This window comes from Pezoporus flaviventris, unplaced genomic scaffold (assembly GCF_033815535.1).
Source record: "Pezoporus flaviventris isolate CSIRO_AGI_PZ_B2104156 unplaced genomic scaffold, CSIRO_AGI_Pfla_v1 ptg000063l, whole genome shotgun sequence".
Lineage (NCBI taxonomy): Eukaryota > Metazoa > Chordata > Aves > Psittaciformes > Psittacidae > Pezoporus > Pezoporus flaviventris.
Genome location: NW_026892611.1, coordinates 66,966 through 94,697, shown reverse-complemented (window position 1 = coordinate 94,697; position 27,732 = coordinate 66,966). Strand labels below are relative to the sequence as shown.

At 39.5% G+C, this 27,732-nt stretch overlaps 1 protein-coding gene across 6 annotated transcripts in view; it reads left to right on the top strand.

Annotated features, from left to right (window-relative positions):
• Window positions 1-26,856, top strand: part of PITPNM3 (PITPNM family member 3) — a 61,011-nt gene extending 34,155 nt beyond the window's left edge. For 5 of the 6 annotated variants that reach the window (XM_061469870.1, XM_061469871.1, XM_061469872.1 and 2 more), the window contains 13 exons: window positions 828-947; window positions 3,052-3,233; window positions 5,294-5,463; window positions 10,891-11,061; window positions 15,326-15,520; window positions 16,324-16,472; window positions 19,369-19,485; window positions 20,142-20,258; window positions 22,250-22,398; window positions 24,304-24,453; window positions 25,301-25,484; window positions 25,881-26,009; window positions 26,411-26,856. In XM_061469870.1, coding sequence (XP_061325854.1) covers window positions 828-947; window positions 3,052-3,233; window positions 5,294-5,463; window positions 10,891-11,061; window positions 15,326-15,520; window positions 16,324-16,472; window positions 19,369-19,485; window positions 20,142-20,258; window positions 22,250-22,398; window positions 24,304-24,453; window positions 25,301-25,484; window positions 25,881-26,009; window positions 26,411-26,719 — 2,142 coding nt within the window. In that variant the 3' untranslated portion in view covers window positions 26,720-26,856. The remainder of the gene's footprint in view (window positions 1-827; window positions 948-3,051; window positions 3,234-5,293; window positions 5,464-10,890; window positions 11,062-15,325; window positions 15,521-16,323; window positions 16,473-19,368; window positions 19,486-20,141; window positions 20,259-22,249; window positions 22,399-24,303; window positions 24,454-25,300; window positions 25,485-25,880; window positions 26,010-26,410) is intronic. The other variant, XM_061469875.1, reaches the window with a different exon arrangement.
• The last annotated feature ends 876 nt before the right edge of the window (window positions 26,857-27,732 follow it).

Sequence of the window (27,732 nt, the reverse complement as noted above, 5' to 3'; positions counted from 1 at the left end):
TTTAGTGTTGTAGCCAAGCTGAATTAAGGCTAGAAGCAAGTTAAGGTTTGTAAGAAGAGGTGATGTCTTCTGTTATTGGACTTGGGAACAGTAGACTAGGCATTTGTTTCAGTTTGAGAATAGGAGAGAGGGGGTTGCTGGAACCTTTAACCATGGGGGTTGTTATCAAGGAGAAAAGTAATACAGCTATTACTTATCCTCAGACACTGGCATGGGAACAGGGAGAAGGAATCATCTTGTTCAGGATGGGGAGGTGTTCAGTGGAATTGGCTTGTGAGGTAGATTCTAGTGTGCTGTAAAATTACTCTGTTGAATTCCTAATTTTACTACTCCATGTATTTTAACTCTCAGGTCCATACTTTGAAGGCAGCTTCTATGTTAACTGTGAAGCAAGAGTGAATCTCTGCTTAATACCGCATTTAAAAGTTCCATTCCCTTGTCCTGACAGGGGAGTACCAGTCTGGTTTTCATCTGTTTGAGATTCTCTTCCCTGTATGACTCTGAAGGAAATGTAAGTGGCTTGAAGTCTTTGTGAGACTGGTTGTGTAGTGAGCTGGACTTTTCAAGCTGGGATCTGGCTGCAAGCAGCCACTCCCAGCAGATCAAAATAGTCCCTGGGTCAGAAACTCTTGGCATACAGTGTATGTCTGGAGATAAAAGGAACTGGGGGAAAGTGGCTACATGTTTTCAGCTGCAATAGGAACCCCGGTGTAAAAAAAACAGCAACAGGGCTGTGAAGACAGCAGCTCCTCTGCAGTGCTGTGATGCTTTTTGAGTCTTCTAAAATACTTGCTACATGTCCCAAAAAAACCTTTTTGTTTCCTCAGGTGTGCCTCATTGGTGACTGCATTGGAGGAATTTTGGGCTTTGATGCCATCTGCTACAATTCTAATACAGCTGATGAGAGTCGGAACAATAGCAGGAGAGGAAGCATCAGCAGCATCCAGGTGAAAGTACACCCAGCTGAACCCCTATAGATTCATTCCCTGGAGGAAATCGGCTCCATATAAACCAGAAAAAATTTAAGGATTTGGTAAATTGCCATGCTAGTGTTGGATTTTCTCATATATCACAAAATTGCTGTCTGAAATTTAAGTCTGCAGCTTCAATTTTATGATATACAGAAATCATTAGTGAACGCTTTATCTGTAAATCTTTAAAGTAGGGTTACCAAGTGCCCTTTATTGTATCCCTAGCTGTAGGTGCAAACATATCTTCTCTGTAATCTCTGGCAGGTTCCTGGTTTTGCCAGGTTCTTTTATCATTCTTTCTATACATTTGGTTTTAATTTGTTCACAGAAGGTCTGGAATTCCTTATGCTACTGTCTGGGGGTAGTCTAGCATTAACATGTGTTCAAGAATAAACTTTAATGACTGGTGAAAGCCTTCTTCCTGGTAAGGAATGCAGGTTCCCTGAGGATTTGTGAATAGACCACTGAGCATAACAGTGTCTATAGGAGTGCTACATTTGGAAGGAAGAGGGGATTAGTTCTAGCTGCAATCCAGGAAAGACTTTTTAATAGTGAAAGTACATTTTTTAAAAAGTAATGCTAACATGAAAGCTTCAGTATTGTGTTCAACACTTCAGAAAGAAAATTGAAGTTCAGCTAATCTTACGTACTTAGACTCAAGTGGATATGGAAAAGGGGGTGCTGTATTAGAGTTGACACTGAATGAGGTGCCCACACGCTGTTCTTTGCTGGTTTTGTGACCCTGGCCAAATTGTTTCATCTCTTGAGTCTTTTGTTCATTTCCCCTCAAAAATGGCCTCAGTGATACAATCCAGCTTGGTTCATTTGAGAGCTGTGTGTGTACGAGAGCTATGTTGAGAATATGTGAGTACTCTCTAGTAAAGAGACATCTTCTAAATGTTTCCAGGAAGGAAGGAGAATGACTCACTGTTAGTAACATGGCTCTGGGTTCTCAGCAGCCAGCCTTTGATAGCAGTGGCACTGACAATAGTGCATTGGAAGCAAACTAAATGGAAAATGGTCTTCCTGAATCCCAGTCCTGTGGTGGGGTTGATGGTGCGAGGGCTACTGGTGAAACTGAGAGTGTAGATCACGCTTGAGGGAGTATAGTTCCTTTGACTTTCCTGGTCTTACAGTTTTGCTATCGAATGGCAGTAATGTGTGAATGTGTAAGATGAATTTGTTCCCAAATCAGTCTTCAGGAGACTATCACATGAACAGCTCCAGAATTGGCACTAACTATAGTTCCTAGGTTCCCTGTTCTTGGGAATAAGATTAATTATTCACTTGTCGCAGAAGCCAGGAGGTCCTCTTGGATGAAAGACTATACAGATGGAACAGTGTGGGGAGGTTCATCTCATATATCATATGGTGCTTGCTTCTTACATTTTTATGCAACTCACAGCATGATTGTGGAGAGCAGATTAGGTTGTTCAACATCTCTTCTTGACATGAAATCTCACCCCATGTGCACAGGGCTGCTAATGTGCTCCAGTACTGCGTGAGGTTACGGGAAATACATGACCTATGAACTTGTTCTTTCTATAGATTCAGAGAAATAGATTCAATTAGCATGTTTTCCGTGGTCTGTATGTGTGACTGTGGCCAAGTCTCTTGCCTTGGTCCTCATCTGTTAAACCTTGCACTCTTTCTCACATTCTCTGTGTTGTCTAGTTGGATTTTACAGTCTTTGCAAATTGCTTGAAAGTACTAAGCATGATAAAGTCTGTTTTCACTTGCTGTTACAAATTGTGAAGAGTGTTCCAATGACACCTCAGCAGTGTAATACCTGGCATAATGCTGCGTCTGAGAATACAGGTGTAGTGAGCAGTGGGGGAGAAAATATAAAGGAGTAGGGGGAGAGTTGTATGCAACAAGGGAAAAAACAACTTTGAATCCTACTCTTAACAAGGAAATTTAGTCTTCAACTCTTTCCTTATATTCTGCTGCAGAGACTAACCCATTCAACCCTTTCTTGGATACAGTGAGGCCAACTTTATAAATGGAGCCATTTCATATGAGCTCTGTTGTATTTTGGTCACTGTCTAAATCTTCCTTTTGCTCTGTTCATTCTCTGAAGGATAATCCCCTCTTAGCAGAGGACTCCAGTCTGGGTGGCAGCAAACGCCTGAGCAAAAGCAATATTGACATCTCGGGAATCATGGAGGATGAGAAGCCAAGGCAGCCATTGCCTCGGAAACAGAGTGATTCATCCACCTATGACTGTGATCCTATAACCCAGCATCATGCTTTCCTGTCTAGGTAACTTGGGTTTGATGACTGAGTAAAAGAAACAGGCTTGTCATTGAATGGAGCCTGGAAGCACCAGAGCAACAGAATCATTTTTATTGTTTGTGTTGTTTCTGGAGGTTTCCTTAAAATCCCTGTATGCCCCTCATAGGAAATCACAGATATAGTGGGTCTGGTATGAACTTACACATGGGGAGATTTTTATTTAATCTTTTTTCACTTGTGAGAGTTTTGAATATGCAAAACTGTCACAACTGAATGTTGAATGAATGCAAGAATGAAAGAAATGAATGCAAGCACTTCCATTTCTTCAATGCAACCCACAGAAATCAAGACAGATGAATGCTTTATAATTATAATTTTCTGTTGTGTTTTTCTTTCCAAAGATCCCTCTGACTTCACTTATAAGCTTTCTATTATTCTGTAAAGAGTGAGATATTTCCTTTAGGTATTCCCAATGGTCTATGAGCTATTTGAATTAGCCTTAAAGCAAACAAAAAACTTGCCTAGATATTTAGTTTAAATGAGGAGGAGGCTGGGGGAGGAAATCTAACTTAATTAGCTTTCCTGGATCCTAAGTAATGTTTAAAACACAGCTTTGATGGGAACATAAGCATTCCCTTTGTCTCATTGTTTTTTCCTGTACTAAGCTATTTGATTTTTTTACTTCTCAGAGTTCTTTGGTTTTTTCCTCTATGCATCATCTTATTTCCTTGAGAGTGATGCAAAGGGAGAAGTCCTATTTTGTGTTGGAAGTTTCAGTTCTGCTACAGTTAAGCATAGTGGAGACTTAGTACTGTGCTTTCTATCAAGTGTGGCAGTTCTGTTAGTAGCAGTTAAGGTAATTTTATTTTCTTGCTTTGACTGAATGCACTTTGCTTTTGTTGACTATTCTGCTTTTATTTTCAAACCACTGGGTTTTCGGCATATCGGTATGTTGCAGTCTCTTCTGTCTGAGGCAGAATGGTTGGGTTTTGCTTGTACATGACTCAACACCTGAAGATTTTTTTGGTCAGTCACTTTTAGGTTCTTGCATAGGGGTACTATTTTTGTGTTTCTGTAGGTGTGTGTAAAGCACTTCAGACTTGGGGGATCACAGGATAATTAAAAGTCAAAGATAACAGGGTTTTGTGTTTTGGGTTTTGTGGTTTCAGTTAGTAACATCAGGTTATACAGGATCAGATAGGATCCTAGATTGAGCCTGGTGTCTTGGGACCAATCTTCAGGATGTCTGGATTCTGATTCATACTTGGCCACTGATGCAGAGTGTAGTGTGCAGATAATTCATAAGGGCTTCAGTTAGAGCACTGGCTGAAGTCAGTGTGGTCAGCATCTCTCAGTCAGGCTTTGCATGTGGTGGAGGCATGTTCTGCTCTGTCTCGTAACTGGACAGCAGGTGTATATGCTATTTTTCTGCTTCTGAATAGAGTTATTTCATCTCCAGCAAAACTAAATGAGGGACAAATCTTTTCTCTGTCAGTGAGGAATAGGTGATCTGTATTCACCTGATGCATGTATGGCATAGAAAGTAAATGAAAGTGTTTAAATCACTTAAGAGATTTAAAGATGTCTATAAACATAATTAATTTTAACTTGCAATAAACAGCTGAAAAGTAGTGAAATTCTAGTTCAGAGTTCAGGCAATGGGTTAAAACAATGCTTTTCAGGTACCTATATTGTATACTAAATGACTGTAACCTTTTAATATTAATTGTCCTTATACAACTTGAGTAGGTTAGAATTTGTAGAAGTTTCAGAATAAGTTTACATATATCTGTACTGCTGAAAAGGAGGGGAGGTAAACTTCAGTCGAGTCCATGAGTAACTTACCATTAAGTATTCTGTAGAATGAATGTAGAAAACCCTTGCATATTGCAGGTGGTAAATTTACTGAATCGTGCACTGGAAATGATGATAAGTGGCTGCTATACTGCAATATCTATCTACAGTTGGAGGTTTATTGCTTGGATCTAGATACAGGTGCTAGATCTTTATAAGCAGCCTGTTTTGGGAATGGAATTTTTCTCTGGATGCCCATTTATTATTGTTGAATCTGCATTTTCTTTGCCTAGCATCCACTCAAGCGTGTTGAAAGATGGTCCAGACTTTCCGCCTGTGAATTCCAGTCTGTCAGAAGTAAACCTGGGCCGATTTGAATTCGAGGTGTCTGATTTCTTCCTCTTTGGATCGCCACTTGGTTTGGTGCTGGCCATGAGGAGTACTGTTCTGCCTGGCCTGGATGGTAAGGTCTTTCTGGGGTTAGACTACAGGCTGCTTAGTCGCCTTAGTAAACAAAGAGACTCACGTGAAAGGAGGTAAATAAAGGAGCCTACTTAGAGACTGGGGAGTGAGGTAAGTTTCTTCCTTTAAAATATCAGAATGTTAGTGTAGGTAGGTACTGAGGTGATGAGTCTTGTTCCGGGGGTGTCACTGCTCACCCTTTTACAGTAGTGTGTGTTTTGCTCTGCTGTTAATCATATATTCCATGTCATATAACATGAAGCTTACACCTCATCAAGGGTCGGACCTTGCAAAAGGTACCAAAATAACATCAGTGCTTGGTTCAGCATTGCATCTTGTTCATGTCTGGCTTTGTGGGTAAATTTGGCCCCCAGGTGTGTTGGTTGTGAGGCATTATTTCTCTTTCTGGTAACAGAGCCTAGTAATCAGAAACATACAGGATTTGTTTGCTTTATTTTTAAATACATCAGATTTTTTCTTTTTTTTTTTGTTAAACTAAGAGCTTACTTTACTTTTCAAAATTCAGTGTGTATTTTTTCATTGTATGAGGTTTGGGTAGCCCAGTCTTTATAGGAAATTATAAGTTCACTTATCAGGTGAGGGGGAAAAAACACTTGCAGTAGTGAGAAGAGACAATAATTCAGGACTCCCAATTTTTTTCTTCCCCATTTATAGGCTTTTGAGTAATGTCATTTGACTGAGTTTTCAAAGTCACATTTGACTGTGGGAATAAAGTAGAATGTCATACAAACTGAGAATTATTTTACTTGCCATAATTAAAAGTATGACCAAACTCATGTCTTTCCGAGCCTTTAGAAATCCAGTAGGATTTTTTTAGCAAGTTGCATGACCTTACAAGAGAGGATAATTAAACTCCCAGTTTGCATTTCATTCATTGTATTTGCAGTACTCAGTTTTGTTCAAATAAACAAAAACCAAAGCTCAGCTAAAGAGAATGGAAATTCAAATATATTTTCCCACAAACAAAGGCTTTTTGCCTCTGTGAAAGAGCTGTCAGAGGAGTGAACAAAAATTACATAGATGATAGCTGGCATTGAAAACTGCACTGCAGTTTGGTTTTCTGTCTTGGGGATTTCTTTCCAAGATTAGCAACACTTTCCTCTGAAGATGGTGGGGGTTTTGCTGGGGGCTTGGGGCAGGCAGTTCAGCAGTTTTTTCCTAGGACTTCATGTGGAAAAATCTGTCAGTATTAATTTGCGTACATGGATTCAAACTCCTTGAGCTAGAATTAGTATTTTTTCAAGAAGTTGTGGTTTCCTTTTAATGAACCAGAATGGACACATTTACTCTGGAATCACAGATGAAATAGAGCACATGTCTGTTTCATTAGATACCTTTTTAGAGTCCTTAAGGGCAAATACTGATTAGCAGATGCCAGCTACTGCACAACAAGTAGAGAATACTGGCAGTGTTTTGTACAAGAGTACCTCAGTGGCAGACTCTGGCACATCTTTTTGAGTAGCCAGTGGTGTGGCTGTCAGCAGTTGACTGTGTGTGATAAACCCTCCCATCAGTCAGTCCTGGTGGGCATGGATGAAATTCACATTTCACTTCAAGGGATTATGCGTGTCTTGAAAATGTGTGAAAAGTTAATGGAATTGTGGCTTTTTGCGAGAGGGATTGCTCTGAAGTGATACAGGTTTTGTGTGTAATTCTCCAGGCACTCCTCCCCTTGAATGCTGTGCTGCGTATGAAAGCATTTATGTATTCAAAAGTGTGACAATTACATTTAAAAGTAATTGTTGGCCATGTAAACATGCCTTTTAGAAGTAGTGTTGGATTCACAGAGGTGAGTCGTTAGCTAGTAAGAGTGTGGCTAAAACCAAATCTTCATTCATATTTTTTATTTCTTTGCCAAATGCCTTTTAATTCTCCTCTGTTAAATATTCTATTGGCCCCTTACTGCTTCCTTGACAGTTCTTCTTGGGTACCCTCTAGCACTCTCTTCAGTGGGCCTCCCACTGTCTAGTCTCAGATCTTATTTTCCAAAGTACGGATCATTTGTGTGTCTCTGCTAAATTCTGCCCCTCTCTGTGTGCTGATTACCCTTGGAAGAGGTTTGGTACCCTATGAAACTTTCAATGTTTTTTACAATTCCAAATATATCATGCGCATTTAGTTACAACCCAAAAGTGGCATTGTTCTACCTTAGGATAGTTGTAATGGTAGGGTGTTCTGCACTTGCTCTTACTACGAACTACTACTGTTAAGTGCTGCAGTGGTAGGGAGATCTCCTTTGGATCATGATGTGCTATATTCCTTTGCCAGTTTGAAGAGGGGTATGAAAACAACTGGTAACTCTGGGGACATGCTCTCTTGTTGCCACTAAATATCATAATTTGCCCTATGCTGACAACTTTCATAACCCTGCTTGTTTGCATCCTTGGCTTTGTCTGCCTCCTGTGTGTATGCAGAAGGTGGACATATACAGAAAAGGTTCCTGTACAAGAAGTATTGGAAGGTACAATTAGGCAACTGAGTTAATTACATTAACCACTTCCTTTATGTTTGGCTCTGACAGTTAGTATTAGGCATGATGAGAAAGAAAGAATAAACCAGTATACTACCCACTAGGGAAGAAAGCTGTAGTTCAGTAGAATAATAACCAGTTTTCTGCTCTACTTTGTAAGCACTAGATCCCTACATACGTACATCAAGGTTACGGGCTTGCCAAAATATGATTTCAGTTCTAACACAATGCAGTGTTTTACCTCACAGAATGTATTCCACATTACTTGGCCACTGCAAGAAAATTCTACATTTCTTAAAACGACCTTAATTTCTGCTGCACTTAAATGCTCTTACGCAGGTGATCTGTTTCCATTTTTTTCTGGCAAATACTAAGAACAAAATACAGATTGAAGAAAGCCATCAAAAGTAGTCTCAGATCTTTGCAGTCTTGCCGGTGTTTTCCTTCTGCTTCTCTTGTGATGCAATTAAGTGGAATACATGGGAGAATTTACTCAGTTTTAATAGCACGTTACATTGATGGGTGCATTTTGTACCCTACTTTGAGAATATGTTAAGAAAAAAGGGTACTTGGTAATGGTTCCTGGAGAACTGTGAAAGATGCTTCATGGAAAAATCTCACAGGCCATAGTTTTTTGCATATGACTGGCTTAATGGTGGGAAAGGGACAAAGGTGGCGTGAAGCTCCTATTTATTTGGTAGTGGGAAAGGAAGAAGATTCTATGGTGTCCTCAGTAAGTAGTCTTATTTGCCACTTTCTTTTCATCTGCTACCAGGTGTGCTGATTGATGCACAGAGTCATCCTTTCTAGAAAGAACAACATACAAGTGACATCAGAAGTAGGTCTTGGTTATCCTGCAGCTGGAAACTTGGTAATTGCCACTGAAAACAATCTTAAAATGTTTTACAGAGCTGGGGGGAGGGAACAACAACCCACAAAGCTTCAATTAATGTCCCCCAAAACACCTGCATGGTTCAATCTGAGTGGCAAAAATCCTCCAAAATTAAAGGGATATTGCACTGTCGTCAGAGTGACTCAGTGAATGCAAAATACAGTATACAGCGCATGCCCAAAGAAGAAAAAAGTTAATGGCTTGTCAGAACTGGATTGTATATAGGTATATCCTTACTGGAAGATTTGTCCCCGAGCCCTTCTTGAGAGGCTATGCGTATTGACATCTTCATGACATGAAGTTTCCCAGACAGTTTAGCACAGAACACATGTGATGAAGTGGTCCTGGTAGATGTGATTCATCATGAAGCATCTTGAGATGGTTTCTGCTTATGATCAATAAAAGGTTCGTTTCTTACTAGTTTGAGAAGAAACCTAATGTGCTGTTATAGAACAAACATTCACATAGAAGGCAACAAAACAAAATATTGGTCATACTATTGCTCAGTATGCAGTGCTGCTATTACAACAAAAAAATACCAATCATTTAAGCTTAGGACTTGGTAACACTGACATAGGCTATATCAGGATTTGTCTCTATATGCCGTTAAAAGCAGCAAGCACCATAACATGAATTTTTAAAAGTCCTTCCAGCAACATGGAAAGCACTTGGAAAAAAACTGTACGAATGTAATGTTTTCTGATGTAGCTCTTAGTCTTAGTGACTCTTTGTGACTGCAGCAGAGGAAGATGTACAGCATCAAGTTTGCTCAGTGTGGTTTTGCTTATGTACAAATAGCTTGACTGTGACTCTTAAAAATGAAAAAGAACCTAAGTAGTGTGTTTTGATTTTTTTATCATTTTTAAATTCCATGGCGGGTGCTCTGGTGAGAGATGTCACTTAACATAGACTCCATTAGATCTAATATTCCGTGACACCTTATATTAAAACCCTAACATCTTTCTTCATGCTTTTTAGGTAAGCATGTGTTTGGCTTCCGCATGGGAACAATGCTGTACCAAACATGCTTTCTACAGAAAAACATTATACATGTTGCTAGGTTTTTGTTACCACCACAAGGAAATAGTAACTCTATTAAAAGAACAACTAAGATTTATTGTGTAGGACAGCAGGTTTGAAAACATGTCTTGCTTGCATGGAGTTCATGGGGAGCAGACATGATATTCCCAAACATATTTTATAAATACTTTTGTCATTCCTTTATTCTTGTAGTTAATAAACTGCCTGTTGTAACGTGTAATACAGTATTATACAAATGGTACTAAGTTTAGTGAGCCTGTAATGAATTGATTTGCTCAAAGTGCATGATTCAGTGTGTTTGATCTGTGATGCAGTGACAAGTGACTACACTGACCATTTGACTGACCTTGTCCGTCTTGTGATCGCCCATCTAATACAAGCTATACATCAGTGCTGTGTATTTAGTTAAAAGAATTCCTTACTAGCCAAGTAAGTAATGTTCAGATTTGTAGTTACAGTTGCAGCTCAAAAACCTCAGCAGCTGCACACCGTCAGCAAGAATCACAAACATTGCTTTACTATTATAGTATGACCAACCTCATTTCTGTACGTTATCTTCCATAAGGTGACTTCAGAAACTGCAGTGCTTTCAGTCATCTGCTCCTGCTGTCACCTAGATTCAAGTCCTCTGGATGTAACAGGCCCATCAAACCATTTTGCTTGTAAATATTTGAAGTGCTGAGCATCATAACTGTAATGCTTAATAACATATTTACAAGACTTTTAAACTTCTTTTTCCATCCTTACTTCTGTCTACGTCTCTGGCTGGTCTCCACATCTGCTGTATGCTTGCATCTCAGATCGTGATGTGTCTGTAAACTGCTTTGCAGTGAAGTGTTCTTTACATATGAAATAGCAAACAATTTGGATAAATTTCCTGTGGCCAGATGTATGCTAGTCTGTAGTTTGAAGAAGACAATTTTAACCATGTTTCTGTATAGACTCCTTGAAAATTGTAGAGGGGCAATATTGAACTCCATTTCTCTGTCTCATTCTCATCCAAGTATGCCAGGTCCGCCCAGCCTGCAGCCAAGTGTACAGTTTCTTTCATTCTGCTGACCCCTCTGCCTGCAGACTTGAACCATTGCTGGAGAAAAGGTTCCATCTCCTGCCTCCATTCAGTATCCCACGGTACCAGAGATACCCACTAGGGGATGGAAGATCTCACCAGTTAGGTACAGTGCCTGTTTTCATAGCTCTCCTTACCTTTTGTTCTCTTAAGTATTCTCTCCTCATACAGCTCAAGAGGATTTGAAATATCAATGTTCTAACATGCTAAAAACAAGTCATCTGGGACTGAACAGCGCAGACATATTGAGCAAGTGTGGGACCAAAGAAGACTACCAAGAAAAATGGTTCTTACATATGAGCTTTGTGATACTAGTTGTGTTAAAGAGGGGTTGGAAGGTGATATCACTGCTTTAGTTGAAGTGTCACTTGCAAAATTCCATGTCTTTGACTATTATTTTAAACAACTTATTTTTGCAATTAATTGAACTTTGGCTAGATCTTCAGGTATTGTTTCTCCGATAAAATCATATAGGCATGATTCATATAGGCACCCTACTGGTGCCTCTGTGGAAAAATAACATTCTGATCTGGAAGCTGCATGAAAAAAACCTTACTACTAGAAAAGAATTTTACCATATGTGTCATAGAAACAGCTCAGCAATAGCACAGGCTGGAGAACATGACAAAAACTGGGGAATGGGGCAGTACTTCTATAGCTGTTGTTCACTTCTTGCCAATCAAATGAAGCTATTGGAGCCAGCTGCACTGTGCATAGGGTTTATCTGATATACAGACAAGTGAAAGTAAAAGGAAGTGCATTGAAGGCACTGCCAGACATCCAGAGCAGGTGGAGAAAACATCTTCATAAACCTTTCATCTGTGGTGATAGCAGACATAGCAGTAGATAATGGTTCAGACAAAAATGCAATTTATTAATTGTTGAGTTTGGTTGGGTTTTTTTACTCTGAGGGCAAGGCACAAAGTTCAGGCAATGTTACAGCCCTGAGAAAGCCATGTTGCCCTGACCTGTTAAACAGTAGCTTTCTCAGCTGCTGCCTAGTTGACATTACATAATCAAAGTACTTTTGTAGCTATTATAAGTGAGCCGTAGCTTTGCGACAGGTCTCTGACCTATCACCAGTCATGTCTTTTGACACTAACATGGGATTTAATTCCTTTTCTTGCTGTGCTACTGATGATGTGATGCATTGTATCTACTTCAGGTTTAAAAATAGGGTGGTTCTGCATTAATTCAAAACACCTGGTTTCAACTCATCCTACCTTTGAGCCATGTGACGTAGCAGAACGTGGATGGTCAGAGCCCTCGGCTCTGTTCGTGCCTCTGCCCCACGTTCTACTTTGCAGGATTGTTGGAATGATTGCAACATTTTTCTCTTGCAAAGCAAGGAAAGTGCAGGAGCAGCATTGCAGGCTGGAGCTGGCCTAGCTGCTTTGCTTCACTGGGGAGAGAAATGAAGGGCTAAAAGCACAGTACTTCTCTGATTGTAAATGCATCAGATAATGTTAATTTTGTCTCGAGATGGTTATTGTGTGCGCTTGAGGAAGTTGCTTTGCCTCTTTGTTTTGGCTATAACCATCATAATTATCCAAGATGAGACTGTGTAAAATGATCTGCCTTTATTTTAGTTATTATCAAGCATGATAATAAATTTGGATTAGTAGGATAAATTATAAGAACCTTTAGTGACCCTCAGAGCCCTGCGAAAGGTTGTTTTAGGTGGAAAGTATCTGTTTCAGTTTTTTAAATGGAAGAATTGTACAAGTAGACTGTCCTAATCAAAAGTTGAACACAGGGCTTTTAGAAAAAAAACATTATTATATGCATTTTATTTATCTCTTAACCAGTACTCTGTGTTCTTTACAATTTAACAAAGACCTGATCTGCAGAGTTAAAGGCAGGCTGCTAAAATAAAGATATTTCAGGAAACAGGAGAGAAAAAACTGCCAACTATTTCTTCCATTTTATAGATTTGATCTCTTCATAGGAAAAGGGTTACTGATCTTAGAATAGCAATACTAAAAAATAAACAACAGATTTTATGGCACCAGGCTTACCAAGCTGGTCTGAAGGTAGTCAATATGGAAAATGCAAACCAATATGTTGGCTGACAACATGTTTTCCATTCTATGAAAAGTTACTATTTTTACTCCTCTCCCCATCTCCATTTCAGAGGGAATGAAAAACCAAAGCTCTTGCAATATTATAATGGGGAGGAAGGATTAGATTGGGGTAAATTTATAATGGTTTCAGCAGAGCGGCTACAATTCAGGAGCAGGAAATGTATTTTAAAAGCACAACCCAACTCAGTGACGCTTTTGGTAGGGGAAGCAGAAAGTATGCATCAGAACACTGCCAATCACAAGCACTAGATATATACATGAGATATAGCTCTCATTTATGGGATTCATTGCACCTTATTCTGTGTAATTTCCTATTGGTTGATGTTTGGACCAGGTTTCTGATTCAGATAGGCACCTAATGGGGTGCAATTTGGAAGCTTCCCTGTTTCTTACTGCTTATGTCCATGGATTCTGCTACTCTATTCAGTGAACTGATCTGCTGTGGTTTTTAGGCCACAGGATTTGAGATTTGTTGACAGAAGGACCAGGTGCCTTGCTGTTCAATATTTAGTATTTCAGACTGTTTACTTCTCTGTGCTGCTTATTTCACCACAAAGAGTGTGTAATAATTCCTGATCTTGTGAGGTAAGTAATAGGAAAGCAGCATTGTGTTTTCAGTTGTCTGTGTTGGAGTCTATATAGTTTGCCTGAGACAAGGGAAGTAATGAATTGTCCTTTCATTCTTTTCACCTCCATAAAGCTCTCCTGTAGCCACGCATAGCTTTCCTTCCTGTGTGGCGTCAACAAGAGTCCTTTGAAAGAATAGTATATTGCAGTTTTTCCAATGAAAAGACATATGTTCCCATGGAAACTACAACTGAACATAATCTGTCCAACCGACATACCCACCATGAAGTGTTAGAATTTAAGTGTTTCTCCGATTCAGTTGCAGGGCAGTTCCTTGTGTTATCCTTTGCAGTTGAGATAGTCAGGCTTATTTGAAACAAGTCAAAATCTTCCTAGCTGTATCTGCTTTTTGGAAGGGAGGAGATTGCTGCTCTTTCTTTTCTTTTAGTGGTGACATGTTTTACCAGTTCTGATAATCTATAGGCACTTAGCATTCCAGTGTATTATTTAAGAAAGGGTGTCCTTGAAAGCAGCAATTTGTTGTGTTCTCCTGTGTGCATCATTGAGGTGTTAATTTCATTGAGAGTTGGTAATACTTGGAAAGTTGACAAGAAACTTATTCCAGGCCTTTGCTACGTAAAGAATTACGTGACATAGTGCCCTACCCAAGGCCATGTGAGACAAGCATAGCATGATTACAGTTGTTTGAATGGGGCTGAAATATGCTCAGAAAAAGAGCAATAAGTCACCAAGGGCTGTCTGCTTTCTTCTGTAGTAAGTGCATTGAACTCTGTCTCCTTTTTCTTTTGTTGACTGTTATAATTAATTCAGGAGGTTTGTTCTCTGAAAAAAACCCAACACTGATGGGTCAGCTGCTTTTGCTATGCACTTTTCTACATGTCCTGTATCTCTCAGTTGAGGTTCTGCTATTCCTAGGTACAGGAAAGTTGTGCAGTCTGCTTCAAGCAAATTTACCAGTAGTGCTTTTATTTAAATGCACATCTGTTCTCACATAGAAACATAGAATGGTTTGTGTTGGAAGGGACCTTAAAGTTCATCCAGTTCCAACCCCCTGCCATGGGCAGGGACACCTCCCACTAGACTAGGTTGCTCAAAGCCCCTGTGTCCAGCCTGGTCTTGTTTCAGAACACCTTGGAAGGAAGGCTGTGTTTTGTTTCATTCAGTAGAGGCATTAGCCATGGCCCATAGTTTGTCAGAGTGGCATGAATAAAAAAGAATCCTTTTCCATTTGGGAACACGCAAACCAGTAGATAGTCTTGCTGAAGGTTCTCTTCCTAAAATCATTTTGCTTATGTCAGAAAGAGGACAAGAGAAGTATCACAGACTCCCAGAGCTGCATGGCTCTTCTCAGAGAATGCTTTTAAAATGGGTAGGGTTGAGTGTGAAGTAAAATAGCCTCCCAACATCACTACCCAGTTTAGAAAATCTTGGCCAAAAGCACTCAGCCACCGCTGCATTTTGATGGCAGTAGGGTGGGCTTTCCCTGCCTAGCCATGCTGTCCTCCTCTGAGGAAGTTTCATCCAAGGTCATTAAACCTGGTATTATTCAGGAAAATGCTCATTAGCTCTGTATTTAACACCACCACCACCACTCCCAGTTTCAAAGCCATCTTCTTAATCCCATTGTATTGTTGTTGTTATTATTATTATTAATATTATTGTTGTTGCCATTGTTATTTTCATTTCTGTAACCTGCAGGTGACGCTGTTCACAGTCACAGTGCTCTGTTCCTTGAGAACAGCTCTTTGAACATACCTTTCTCTCAGGAGAGTCCTGGGTCTCCAAATGCATCTGATCAGCTGCAGGGAAAAACAAGGAAGTTGAGCTTGGCCAGCACAAACAGTGAAAACTCAGGGTCAACAGAAAGCTTGCCATCAGCATACCTCACCAACAGTGAGTGAAGCCTGGTGCTATGTGATATATCTGATACAGCAGCAAACCTTCCATCCCTCCACATCCTTTCTGTGGAAAAGTTTATTACAAAAAGCAAAATTACCTGCTTGGAAATTTGGGCACAATGAGAAGAGCCGAAGTTGCTACCATTTTGTATAATGTATAAGTTTCCTCTTCTGGTTAGAATTAAGTAGCTAAAGTAATAGAAATGAAGTCAGTTTTATATTAAGGTGCCACTCATAAATAGTCATTAAGGGTTTCATAAAACAGGGGCTTAGAATCATGTTCCAGGCATGAAAAAATACAGATATAGCAGATTTGTTACCCATAGATAAAGTGGCTATAAATCATTATATCATATTGTATTGTTATGGGCTGTTGGAATATTGGAATATTGATATGTGACTGGAATGGATATATGACTATCCAGTCACATATCAAAATTCCTTTCACTGTTTGGGAAGCATTTGCAATTCTTACTCTGTAATGTGATCATAAAAGTGCTGGTCTTTCACTGCACATTTTCCGTGGAAGCAATTGGAATCATGCTGAAGTGATTTTTGCCTCCTAAAAACTTTGACCCAAAAGAACTATTTAGATTGCAGACAGATAATTGATGATGCACTCAGAGAAAACAGTTACTTTTGTGTTTTTTAGATATCTTTAACAGGCACTAAATGTCAAGATTAAAAATGCAGGAGACTTCATTCAATTATCTAGCTTAAATATAATGACAGCAAAAAGATTTATTGAGAAGATATCTTACAGAAATGTGGTGCTAATTTGTTTGGTTTGTTTTGTAGTTACTGCAAAGTGGTGGGGAACAAAACGAATAGATTATGCCTTGTATTGTCCAGATGTGCTGACAGCCTTTCCAACTGTGGCCCTGCCTCATCTCTTCCATGCCAGCTACTGGGAATCAACAGACGTTGTGGCCTTCATTTTAAGACAGGTTATTGATCTTTTTTTCTTTTGTCTGTGGAATGAATAACCTTGTGATTGTTACTTGCATCTTCCAAGGGTGAGTAGTCTTTTAATCTTCAGTTCAGTTAGATGGCTAACTGTGGCTGCATCATATACAATGATCACATACAACGGGATATAAGAATGACAAAAGTGTATTTACTGGAGAAGTGAAGGGAACAGGGAGCCCATCATTAGCACTAGTGACTATGTGACTGGGAACAAAGCATTGTCATGCATACATTACTCACTCCTCCCATGCTCCAGATCAGTATAACACTGTATTATGTATTCATTTCCTCCCATTTTTGAAGGAATAGGCTATCTCCAGCCTTATTTAATTATGTATTTTGCTAGTAAATCTCAAACTGTTAGCATACATTTGATAATAAACCAGAAGTTTGAAAGTACTGCTCCTGTAAGAAAGGCAAGTCGCTCATGTAACCATACTGGAGTATTTCAAGGCATTGTGTGCACTGTCTCCTCCGAATTTATTTCTGAGTCATATGATGGGTCTCTTATTAGACAGCAGCTTTCAGTGATTTAGGAATAATACAGTGCTCAGACCTCCAGAGAAAGTGGTGAGACTGAGACATCTCATCTGGGATAAAAAGAAAACCAAACCAAACCAAACAACTGGTGTTCTAGTGAAGCCTGCAGGGTAAGTGACGCAAGAATGCAAAGTGACCCACACCCAAAAGGGCATTGACAAGAAGTTTTATTTAGATTAACCCAAGAAATCTGTGTGCTTTTTATGTCCAGTGAATGATGAAATGCTGGCAGGTAAACAGTAATGAGAATAATGCAGAAAACTCCACTGTTTTTTCATTGAACCAGTTCAGCAGATATCTGTGCGCCTGCCTCTTTAGCTGGTCTGAGTGTTAACTCCCTCTACCTCCTGCTCCCAGTGCAGGTGTCAGTGATGTTAGTTCCCTGGAGGCTCGCCTGGTAGCTTCTGGGAATGGAAACTCAGTGGCTGAGTGCCCTCCAGTCCAGAAGTGCTGCTGAGTCATAAAGTGCAGCTGTACTGAGCCCCTATCTTTATATGGCAGCCTGAGTGGAGTGTGCAGCCCCCAGCCTGGCTGGTAACCATACCACTTGCAAAGCTTTTCATTGCTGTTTTTAATTTAAGAAATTCTGAGAGTCCTTCCACCTCTTGCTGTCCTTTCAGAGCGTCCTTTGGTATATCAGATTCCAGTCAAAAGGTATCACTAAGTAGCGCAGAATTTTAAAAGCTAATTTTAAAAATGGTTATTACTAGAATCACCATGATGAAGGCAAGCAAAAGTTGCAGAAGAGCTTTTCCATGAATGAGAACAGTCTCCAGAACATGAATCTTACTTGATGCTCATTCAGCACTAGAGGAGAGGTTTCTACTGGAAGTGAAAGGATGCAAATCCCTGTTTTTTATTTTCAAGGGCCTTAGATAATTGTACCTACATGTTTCTCCTCTCCTTGGAAGCTGTTGTCATCTCATCTTCTCTCTCAGGACATTTTTTCCTTGAATCTATCAGAACATTTTCCCATCTTGCCTTTCAAATGCCTCCTTTACCCAGTTGTCTGTTAACAATCATTCCTGCTTTATTATACTTGTTATTTCTGTGCATTTGTATCAAATTGCATTGTTCTGTCTTACCTAGGCTTGTATGTGCATTGGAGCTTTTAGAATTTAATAAGCCCTTCAAGCATTTGGAATGTGCCTGTAAAGCAGTACGTGGGCTTATAGAACTACATAAAAGACTGATTAGTTCCAGCATAGTCTGGACATTTTGCCCTTACTGGGGATTAAGTTTAAGGTTAATGGCTTCTGAATGCCCTGTGGGCACATGCATTTCCTGCATATGACCTCTAGTGAATAGAATTTATGCCAATTTGTTAAAAAATGCACCAACCTCTCAGCATTACTGTGATTTGTTGCAAGCCAACTGCGTTGCTAAGGCTGAGTGGAACAGCGTTTTACTAAAGGGACTTCATGTGAGACATCTTTGAAAATTATTGTAGGACACTTTTCAAGAGAGGACAGCCAGGGTGGAAAACTTCAGCACAAAAAAACAACAGTTCAACTTGAGTAATTTTCTGCTAGCTTGTGGAAGAGGCAGACTAAGCTATTTCTCATTCAAAATGAAGTAGCCTAATCCTGTCCATGATCCCAGAGTGCAACTTCAGATTTCATTAAGACAGGACTTGTGGTTTCAATTGGAACAGCGTATTACCCACAGATTTTGAAACCTGTTGTTTCAGGTTGTATCCTGAAATCTGAGTTGGACATGTAAGTTCTTGGGAAGTGTGTGATATTTAGATTGTAAGAATGTGTAGATTGTATGACATGCTAGAGTTCTGCATGTTCACAAGTTATAGTCTTCTTAACTTCGGACGTTAACAGCCACAAGTCAAATCCTGAGCCTATCACCTACTGCAGTGGTAAGTAATATCCAGTAGGTGATAGGAAGCAATTTGCCTGGGTATATGTAGAAAAATCAGTACAGATGGAGTCAGGAATCAGATCTCTGCCTCATAAAGGACATTAAAAAATACTTCTATGATCTTAAGCTCCTTTACTGACTTTGCAGACCATGAGCAGACAATGCGCCTGTTACTTATACCATCCTAATGTTTTCACTGTTTTCTCTGGAAGAATGTGCAAGCTCTGTTGTGAGTGGAATAGCTGTTCAATAAGCACTTGAGAGTAAGTGTTGGCCAACAGGGTGAAAACAGTTGTCTGTACAATTAACATGAACATACGACCTGTACCTCTTTCTACTTTCATTGTGCTTTTGGCTCTGCAGTGTCATTAGCTGGGAAGGCAGTGTACTTTTCCTTTCTTTGCCAAGTACCATGACTTCCCAGGCCACACTCTTTGTATTAAAATATTTATATAATTTCAGGTGATGAGGTATGAAAATGTAATTTTCAAGGAAAATGACAACCTGGATCCAGCAGCACTAAGTCTGTCCAATCCACGAGAAAAATGGCTACGCAAAAGGACACATGTCAAATTGAGAGTAAGTGTAAATCTGAATATACATGGCAGCTGGAGAACTTGAGCTTGGCAGCAGTTTAAATGGAGTTTGATCTCCCATAGCATGAGTTTATGTAACTGAATTACTAAAGAGCTGGAAACTGCTGGTGTAATCCAGAGGCAAAGAAATGAACAGAACATAGAAACAATTTATTCTTGCTTTATCACTACATGGTGGGAGAAAGTATATTTCTTTCTTTAAATAACAGTGGGACCTTAAGTTTCAGTTAAGCAAAGAAGTTGCTTCTTCTGTTTTCTCAAATTCTAGATGAATCCATAGCTCAAGAAAATATATTTCCTTCATTCTTCAGATGCTACTTCAGTTAGAAATGTCAATTAAGACGCATGAGCCTTACACATAATCATGTGAATCTGTGGCCCACTTGAATGTTCTCTCTTATTTGGTTATCTTGAGCACTCTCACTAGAAAGTCTGTTCAGGAACCCACCATTACCATAATCTGTCTCCAGCTGAAATAGTAACGTAGTTTACCTAGATGCTCTACCATGCACTGTGATAAACCTCAGAGACACTGCACAGGACTGTGTTTCTGTGTTACTCTTCATAATAACATAGTAGAGCCAGTAGCCTCACTACAAAAGCAAACACCACTCTTCCTACCTTCTGCTCATGTTTCAGAATGTGACTGCTAATCACCGAGCTAACGACGTCATTGCAGCAGAAGATGGTCCTCAGGTGCTGGTTGGCCGCTTTATGTATGGCCCTCTGGATATGGTGGCTTTAACAGGAGAAAAGGTAAAGTCTCAGTAATCAATTTCCTTGTTTTTCTGAACCAGCTTTTGTGCAAAACAGTTGTTGAATGTAGCACAGGCATCTAGTACCAGAGAAAGCCTCACAGGAGGGGAAGTATGTCAGTAGCCCCCACCGCTTCAGCAAAAATGTTTTCCTCTGTCAATAGATTATTTTGTACTTGAAGTCATATTCCCATTTCAGAAGGATGGAAGTGAACAATAAGCTGTGTTTCCACAGTGGGAAAACAGATTCATGTTATGCTTGGGTATTGAATAGAATCCTGTTATTAAAATCTCTTGAAAGAAATTGCTAGTTAAAAGTTTTAAGATTATTACTAATGACTGCACTGAGGAGAATTCCATACTCGGTAATGAATTACTGATAGTTTTCATTCTAATTTGGGGGGTTTCAAAACTAATAGAAATACTATTTTTTTTTTTTACACTTCTGTGTTGTCTCTCCAAGGATCTCAAGTAACTTGACATAAAAAGGCTGTATTTTGTAATCATAATATGGAGAAGGAAAAGTGAGCCAGAACAGTTCAGTGGGCACAGTCGTCAGAATGCTGTTCTAGTAGCTCTCACATTGATAAAAGAAAATGTTGATCAGAAGGGACCACAGTCGTGCAGCTTTCTCAGAATGCCCTGTGCAAATTTAATAGTTGTTTTTCTGAAGCACACATACACGCACCCGCTGCCCCCATCTTTATTGGCCTGTCTTAAGAAAATGTAATAAAGAGGAAAAGTAGAAAGTCAGAACAGAATGGCTGAATAAAACAAAGTTAAAAGTATAATTCTCAAAAGAAAATATTTCTGTTCCCAGTTAATTCTTATATTCCTTCGTGGGTTGGAAGGAAGTTGGACTTTCCCCTAGCAAATCATGAAAATGTTTTCCTCGGCACTTTCACCACTAGTGATGCATTTGGAAGATGGAAATTAAGAATCAGTTAGGGTACAAAGTAAAGCTTTCTCGTACTTACACCATCCAAGACTTTCAAAGTGGCAGTTGGTACTCATCTATATGCATACTGTGAATTCACTTTGCAGTCCGGAAGCAGAAGAAATTAGTAGACCTGTTGTTTAATCCTGATAACAGCTCTGATTCAACAGTACCTGTCATTTTTGCCCCACACCAAATCTTATGCCTTAGAAGAATTCAGTTCTGAATTTCATAAGTTCAGAATAAATTTAGTGTTATTCATAGTTATATCCCAATGTCATATGACATCATAATGTCTAAGAAGAGCATATATGCAGTTTTGTCAAGGATATCCCCAGCATGATCTTGTAAGCCACTGGTGAATTTTGTAGAGTATTTGGCAGCATGTTGAGCACTGAAGTCCACATAAAACTTGTATGCCTAAGTTCTGTAAAAACTTGAGTACAGGAGAGCTTGGCAAATACCTCCCTCATATTTACTGATGTACGTATTGGTAAAAAGTGCCAGTCCAAGTCTGACAGAGTATTTGATACAATTTATGTTGATTTTGATGAAATATTTCAGTTATTTCACCATATTGATGAAACCTTTTGGAAAAAAAAAACCACAATAATTTGAAGGGGTTAGGTTTTGCATTTGTAGACAAGGTTGTGATTTGAGAAAAATTCAATTTTGCTAATAACAAAATGAAATTTTCCGTTTTGTAGATTTAGCATACAAAACTGTAACACAGACATGCAAGCTGAAATTATCTTTTTTCTAGTTTAGAGTTCCTGCCAAATTTCTGAGTTCTATATCTTTGATACCTGCAGTGCTAAGCTGACTGCTTTAAATGATGAAGGCAATAACCTCTTGTGTGTTAGGAAGCATTTCTAATTGAGAGAACCTCCTGTGAAGATTTTACTGAGTTTTGAAGTTCCTTCAAAATTCCTTGTAAGCTTTTAGTATAAGCCATAGTTGGAGATAATAACATAATCTAGGCTTGGCAGGTCCTGTAAACAGAGAGCATGTGTTCCCTTCTCTCACATTAGATGACTGGTTTGTTGGCTTTGCAGGTTGATATCTTCATAATGACGGAGCCATCTTCGGGTAGGTGGGTGTACTTTGACACAGAGATATCCAACAGCAGTGGCCGGATATCCTACAACATACCCAAACAGAAGAGACTAAGAGTTGGTGTGTATCCCATCAAAATGGTGGTCAGGTAATGGCTCCAAGCTGGAACTACAGCTGTGATGGGTTGTTGTAATCAGGGAGACACTGAGTTGTGTAAGATTAAAGGGGATGTGGAGAGAGATTTTGGTCAGTTATCTTTTCTTGGACTGTCACTGTATTGTCAGCTTAGATTTGAAGCAGTGATCCTCTGTTTACTGGCCAGCTTGGAGGCATCCAGGCCAATGGGTTTATTCCTACTGCAACACAAATCCTCAGTGCAATTCAATTTAGGAGCACTTGGTCTTGCAAAATATGGGACTGGATGACTATAATCAGTCTTCTTATGGCAGGAATGTATGACTTGGTGTATTTTGCAGCCTGTTCACTGGGGAAAAGACTGCTAAAGGGTATTGCTATGTGTTCTTCAGGCTGAAGAGAAGCTTTTTCTACTGAAATAAACAGTAGAGGATATACTGCCTTGTTCTCAGCCGTCACCTGTTTATCTGTTGATGTCAAGCCTATCAAAAGAGTTACCTTAATTTAAACTGGGAAAAAGAAAATTAATCAAAACAGCACCTGAAAACAGTTCATTGACTTCCAATGTCAGCTCTCCTCTCTCCAGCATTTCTTAAAGTCTCTAGGCTAAGTAAAGCATGAAGAATGAAGGCATGTGAAATAAAATGTTACCCTAGGTGCAGGACTAGGGTATGTGTGCTTTTAAAAAAACCCTCATGTTTAATAAAAGTCCAGTTTAATTGAATCCAGAATTTCAGTTTAATATTGCACTTCGAATAAAATTTCCTAGCCACTTAGGGAGTAGCTCTGCAGTTTCCTTTGAACTTTGGAGGCTAAATCAGGAGGTTGAATTTAGCCGAAACAGAATGTGTTGTTACTAGCCAGTTAACCATCCAAAGTCAATTGAAAATCTTATGTAGTGCTAATTGAGGAGAAATAGATGTTTTGCCTCAATGTAATAGAACAGACAATTAGTTCAAGAAGAAAGACTTACTTAAAAATGAACGAAGGTGTATTCAGAAGCCAAGCTCCCATGGACTGCAGGAGTTTTAAGCAGAAATTGCTCTTTGCTCACTAAGCTGTGCACACATACTGTAAGAATATTCATCACCAGGTATAAATTTCTAGATCATACAAAAATCATATTTCTGAAGGAAAGAAGAGATTGTCTTGAGGTTACGTTTTTTAGGAAACATGATGTCATGGGATGGTAAGAGCTTTTGAATGCTTTGTGCTTCATTAATGTCTTAATGTCCAGACCTCTTGAGGAAAATACATCATGAGGAGAAGGTTGCGTTTCACATGTGTTTTCATGAGAAAAGCTATCTTCGATTGCATTTCTCTGGATTGGCATTCCCATTGTAATTTGCAAGGATAGAGGGTTGGGTAATGCTAGTACTACCATTTATCTAAAGGAGAAAAGCTCATTTGTGTAAGTACATGCCCACAAAAGGTGCATATCAATTCTTCCCTTTAATTTCTAATAATTCACCAGTAACTTCAGACTGCTGCAAAAAAATGTAGCCAGTTTCTGTGTGCTGTGTATGTATGGGGGTGTATGTGTGCGTATATACAGCATTCATGTCTTATATGTGTACATGTATGGAAATATATGTACATACATAGATAGCATGTTTGAGTAGCGATTTGAGTACTTCAGGCTGTTGGGGATGGTTTTCCTAGTTCTTTTAGGAAAGTACAAAGGATATTTATACACATCTGATTTCTTACTAAGGTCAGCTTCCAAATTTCTCTTTGGAAAGCTATTCCTAAAAGTGTAAGTTTTAATTGCCTCCCAGAGGACTGAAGTCAGAAGCCCTATTTGAGAGTGATTTTTGAAGCTGTAGATCCAGACAGATATAATTTCAGGTCTGGAACATGCAGAAAATACATCCTGACATTTTGCTTTCTAATTGTATTTATTGCTTTGATTTTCCAGAGGGGACCAGAGCAGTGCTGCAAGTTACTTGACTGTGCTTCCCCGAGGAATGGAATGTGTTGTGTTCAGCATTGATGGTTCGTTTGCAGCAAGTGTTTCAATAATGGGAAGTGACCCCAAAGTCCGAGCTGGGGCTGTTGATGTCGTCAGGTAAGTGGGGTTTGTGCACTTCATGACTTAAATCTCTGACTTTCCTCTTTGACCACAACAGAAAAGAAGAGGGCAGAATAGGGTTTAAAGGGTGGTATTCTTTGCAGATATATTTGTATATTTGCTTGGACATCAGGTCTGCCTGATTTTCAGAGGAATTTTAGAATGCTATGGTTTACTTGGAAATTTGTAGTTTAAGTTGCATAAAATTAAAAGCTGTCTCTTGGGAATATAGCCTTAATGTGTGTGCAGTGAATTAATAATGATTGTATGAGTTACTGTGATTAAATGAGAGTGTGCTTTGTGTTTCACTGTCTTCAAATAAGGACATACTTCTGCTTCAAAAATAGCAAATGCCATGAATGCAAGAGCATTTTGGGGAAGAAAAATAAAAAGGCCTTTTAATTCATTTCTGCAAGATCGTTAGTGTAGCACTGGATGGGGGAATACAGCTCTCATTTTGGAGCTTGCACGAGAATGGAGGCATGCCAGTTTTCAAGGGTTTTCACTCTTTACAGCTGAAATGGCAGGACTCTTGTTAGAGGTTTCAAAGGCAGCAAGCCTTGATGTGAAGCAAGGCCTATTCTACATGAATTTTAAAATAGCTCTCATATTTTGTACATTTATGTATTGAATAAAAATCTCTCTTGCTCCCCTCCCTCTTCTTCAAGATGTAGATATTGTTAATTAATTTGTTAATAGAAGCAGAGACTTAGACATGCTGCTTTCCACTTGTTGAAGGGTAAGGTCTGACTTCTGACTGGGTCTGTGCTAATCAAAGAAATGCTGACCTGATCTATGGGTGTCTCTTCCTGCACCTACATCATTTACCTGCTGTTTCTGACAGGCATTGGCAGGACCTGGGATATCTGATTATCTATATTACTGGGCGTCCTGATATGCAAAAACAGCGTGTGGTTTCATGGTTGTCTCAACACAACTTCCCACAAGGGATGATCTTCTTCTCAGATGGACTTGTTCATGACCCACTGCGACAAAAGACCATTTTCCTCCGGAATCTCATGCAAGAGGTACTAGAAACCTGTTTATAACCTTAAAACTCTTTTTTTTTTTCAGATATTCAATAAAGTTAGAGATCTCCCTTCCTTTTGAACAGTAAGTCTCACTGGTCATAAGAAAATCTTTTTGCCATTCCTCATTTCTCACTTTTTAAAAAGCAAGGAACGCTGATAAAACATCCAAAGGGGCCTCCTGGCATGACAAATAAATGAACCGCCTGTTCTTTCCTATTTGCATATCTATAGCTCTTGATAGCATGCAGGCAGAGACAGGTTTAGCTTTCTGTGGTTTACAAAATGAGGTTGTTAACAATGAACTCACCTGCTACTTCGTTGCAAAACAAGTGCCATCCTTGCAGTGCATGTTGTTCAGTACAGTGTTCACTTTGGAAGTAATATTTGTTTCAGTGCCACATCAAAATCTGTGCTGCATATGGTTCCATGAAGGACATTTCTGTGTACAATGTCTTGGCTCTGTCGCCATCCCAGATCTACATAGTTGGACGATCAACAAAGAAATACCAGGCACAGTGTCAAGTAAGTAACTCTTGCTACTCAATCAGAAAGTCCAAGGGGAACAAGGAAATGTATGCTTGTGAATGCATGTGCAAACACACACCCACTCAATAAAGAGCAGAGACAGTGTTTCAGAGAAAGAAGGGCAGTTTTGGTTTCAGATGAGGCATTTTCTGGCAGGGTGGACAGTAAAGAGAATTGAGTGCTCATAGGTTGTATCTGCAAGCAGTAATATGCCGTTCAGCATATTACTGAATGGCAAAATAGAACAGGTCACTGAAAAAAAAGAAGCAAGGGGAGAGGAGTATTAGTGCTTTGGAGGCATCTAACTGGGATGCCAGAGATGGAACTTAATTCCTCATAGAGCGTATAGTTTGAGGCAGCAATAATTTGTCACTTCCTTTCTTTCTCTCCTATTTCAGTTCCTCAGTGAAGGTTATGCAGCCCACTTGGCCTCGCTGGAGTTCAGTCTCCATTCACGACCCAAAAAGAACAACTCTCGGATGATCTTGAGAAAAGGCAGCTTTGGCCTCCACTCTCAACCCGAGTTTTTGCGCAAGAGAAACCATCTCCGCAGGACTATGTCTGTGCAGCAACCTGACCCACCTTCTTCAACCCCCAAGCCAGAGCGTGCCCAGAGCCAGCCCGAATCAGACAAAGATCATGACAGGCATTTGCCCTCCATTGCTTGGGTTCGAGGTGGAGTTCATAAATTTGAATCTGTCCCCTAGGAGGCTTGGGTGCATCCCATTAAACCTGCAGACATGCCTCAAAGATTTATTTAGGCAGCTTCAAACTAAAGATGTAAAGGGAAACCTGTACCTTGGAGTCTTCCCTGCTCTGGAATCTGCCTTCTTACACTAACTGGGGAACTGGTTTAGTGTGAGGTGCCCTGCCCATGGCAGGGGGGTTGGAACTAGATGATCTTAAGGTCCTTTCCAACCCTAACTATTCTATGATTCTAACTTCAAGTCTGTTCCTCTTGACATGTTTATTGGGAAATTTTAAACCAATCTAAAACAATCTCAAGTGCTTATAACATCAAAGGAACAGGAAATATCTGTGGGTTTTTTTTACAACAGATATAATAAAATGTGCAATAAGAGAAAAAGCTGTAACAGGCTAATTTTACTCAGAAGGACTGTGATATCAGCTAACTAGCAGCACCCAAAATAATATAAACAGTAGGTCCATAGGTTACAGAGAAGGTTTACGCTTTCAACATCAAATAGTTGTATGTTTCCACTTCACTTTTGCTAAAGTGATACACTTTCAAGGGAAGCAGTAATGGGAACTACAGTAATGGGTGGTCAGGATTTGTACAGCAAGATGCTTTTTTGGGTGCCTTAAACCCAAGATTTCCTTTCAACTTACAGTGTGGGCCAACAGACCCCAATATGGCACTCATGTTCATGTGAGGTGCTGGACATCACATAAGTGGGAGGACTGCACTTTTAGAACCAAATCATAAAATCTTCATGTTAGAAATAAATGTGTCCACCACAGTTTGAAGTGGTTAGTGTTGCTGTGTACAAAGTAATGCGCAAGTGTACAAGGATCACATTGTTTTGTGGAACTTTGTGACTGTGCAAAATGTGTGGACTACTCTGAGTACGGAGATGGTTCTGACCATCTCAGTCCAAGAGGCAGATCCTAAGATGGTAAGCTAAAGGGAGACATTTTACTAAGGGATCTGCAAACTTCATAGCAATCACTTTTTTCATTATTCCAAAGTAGAATCTTT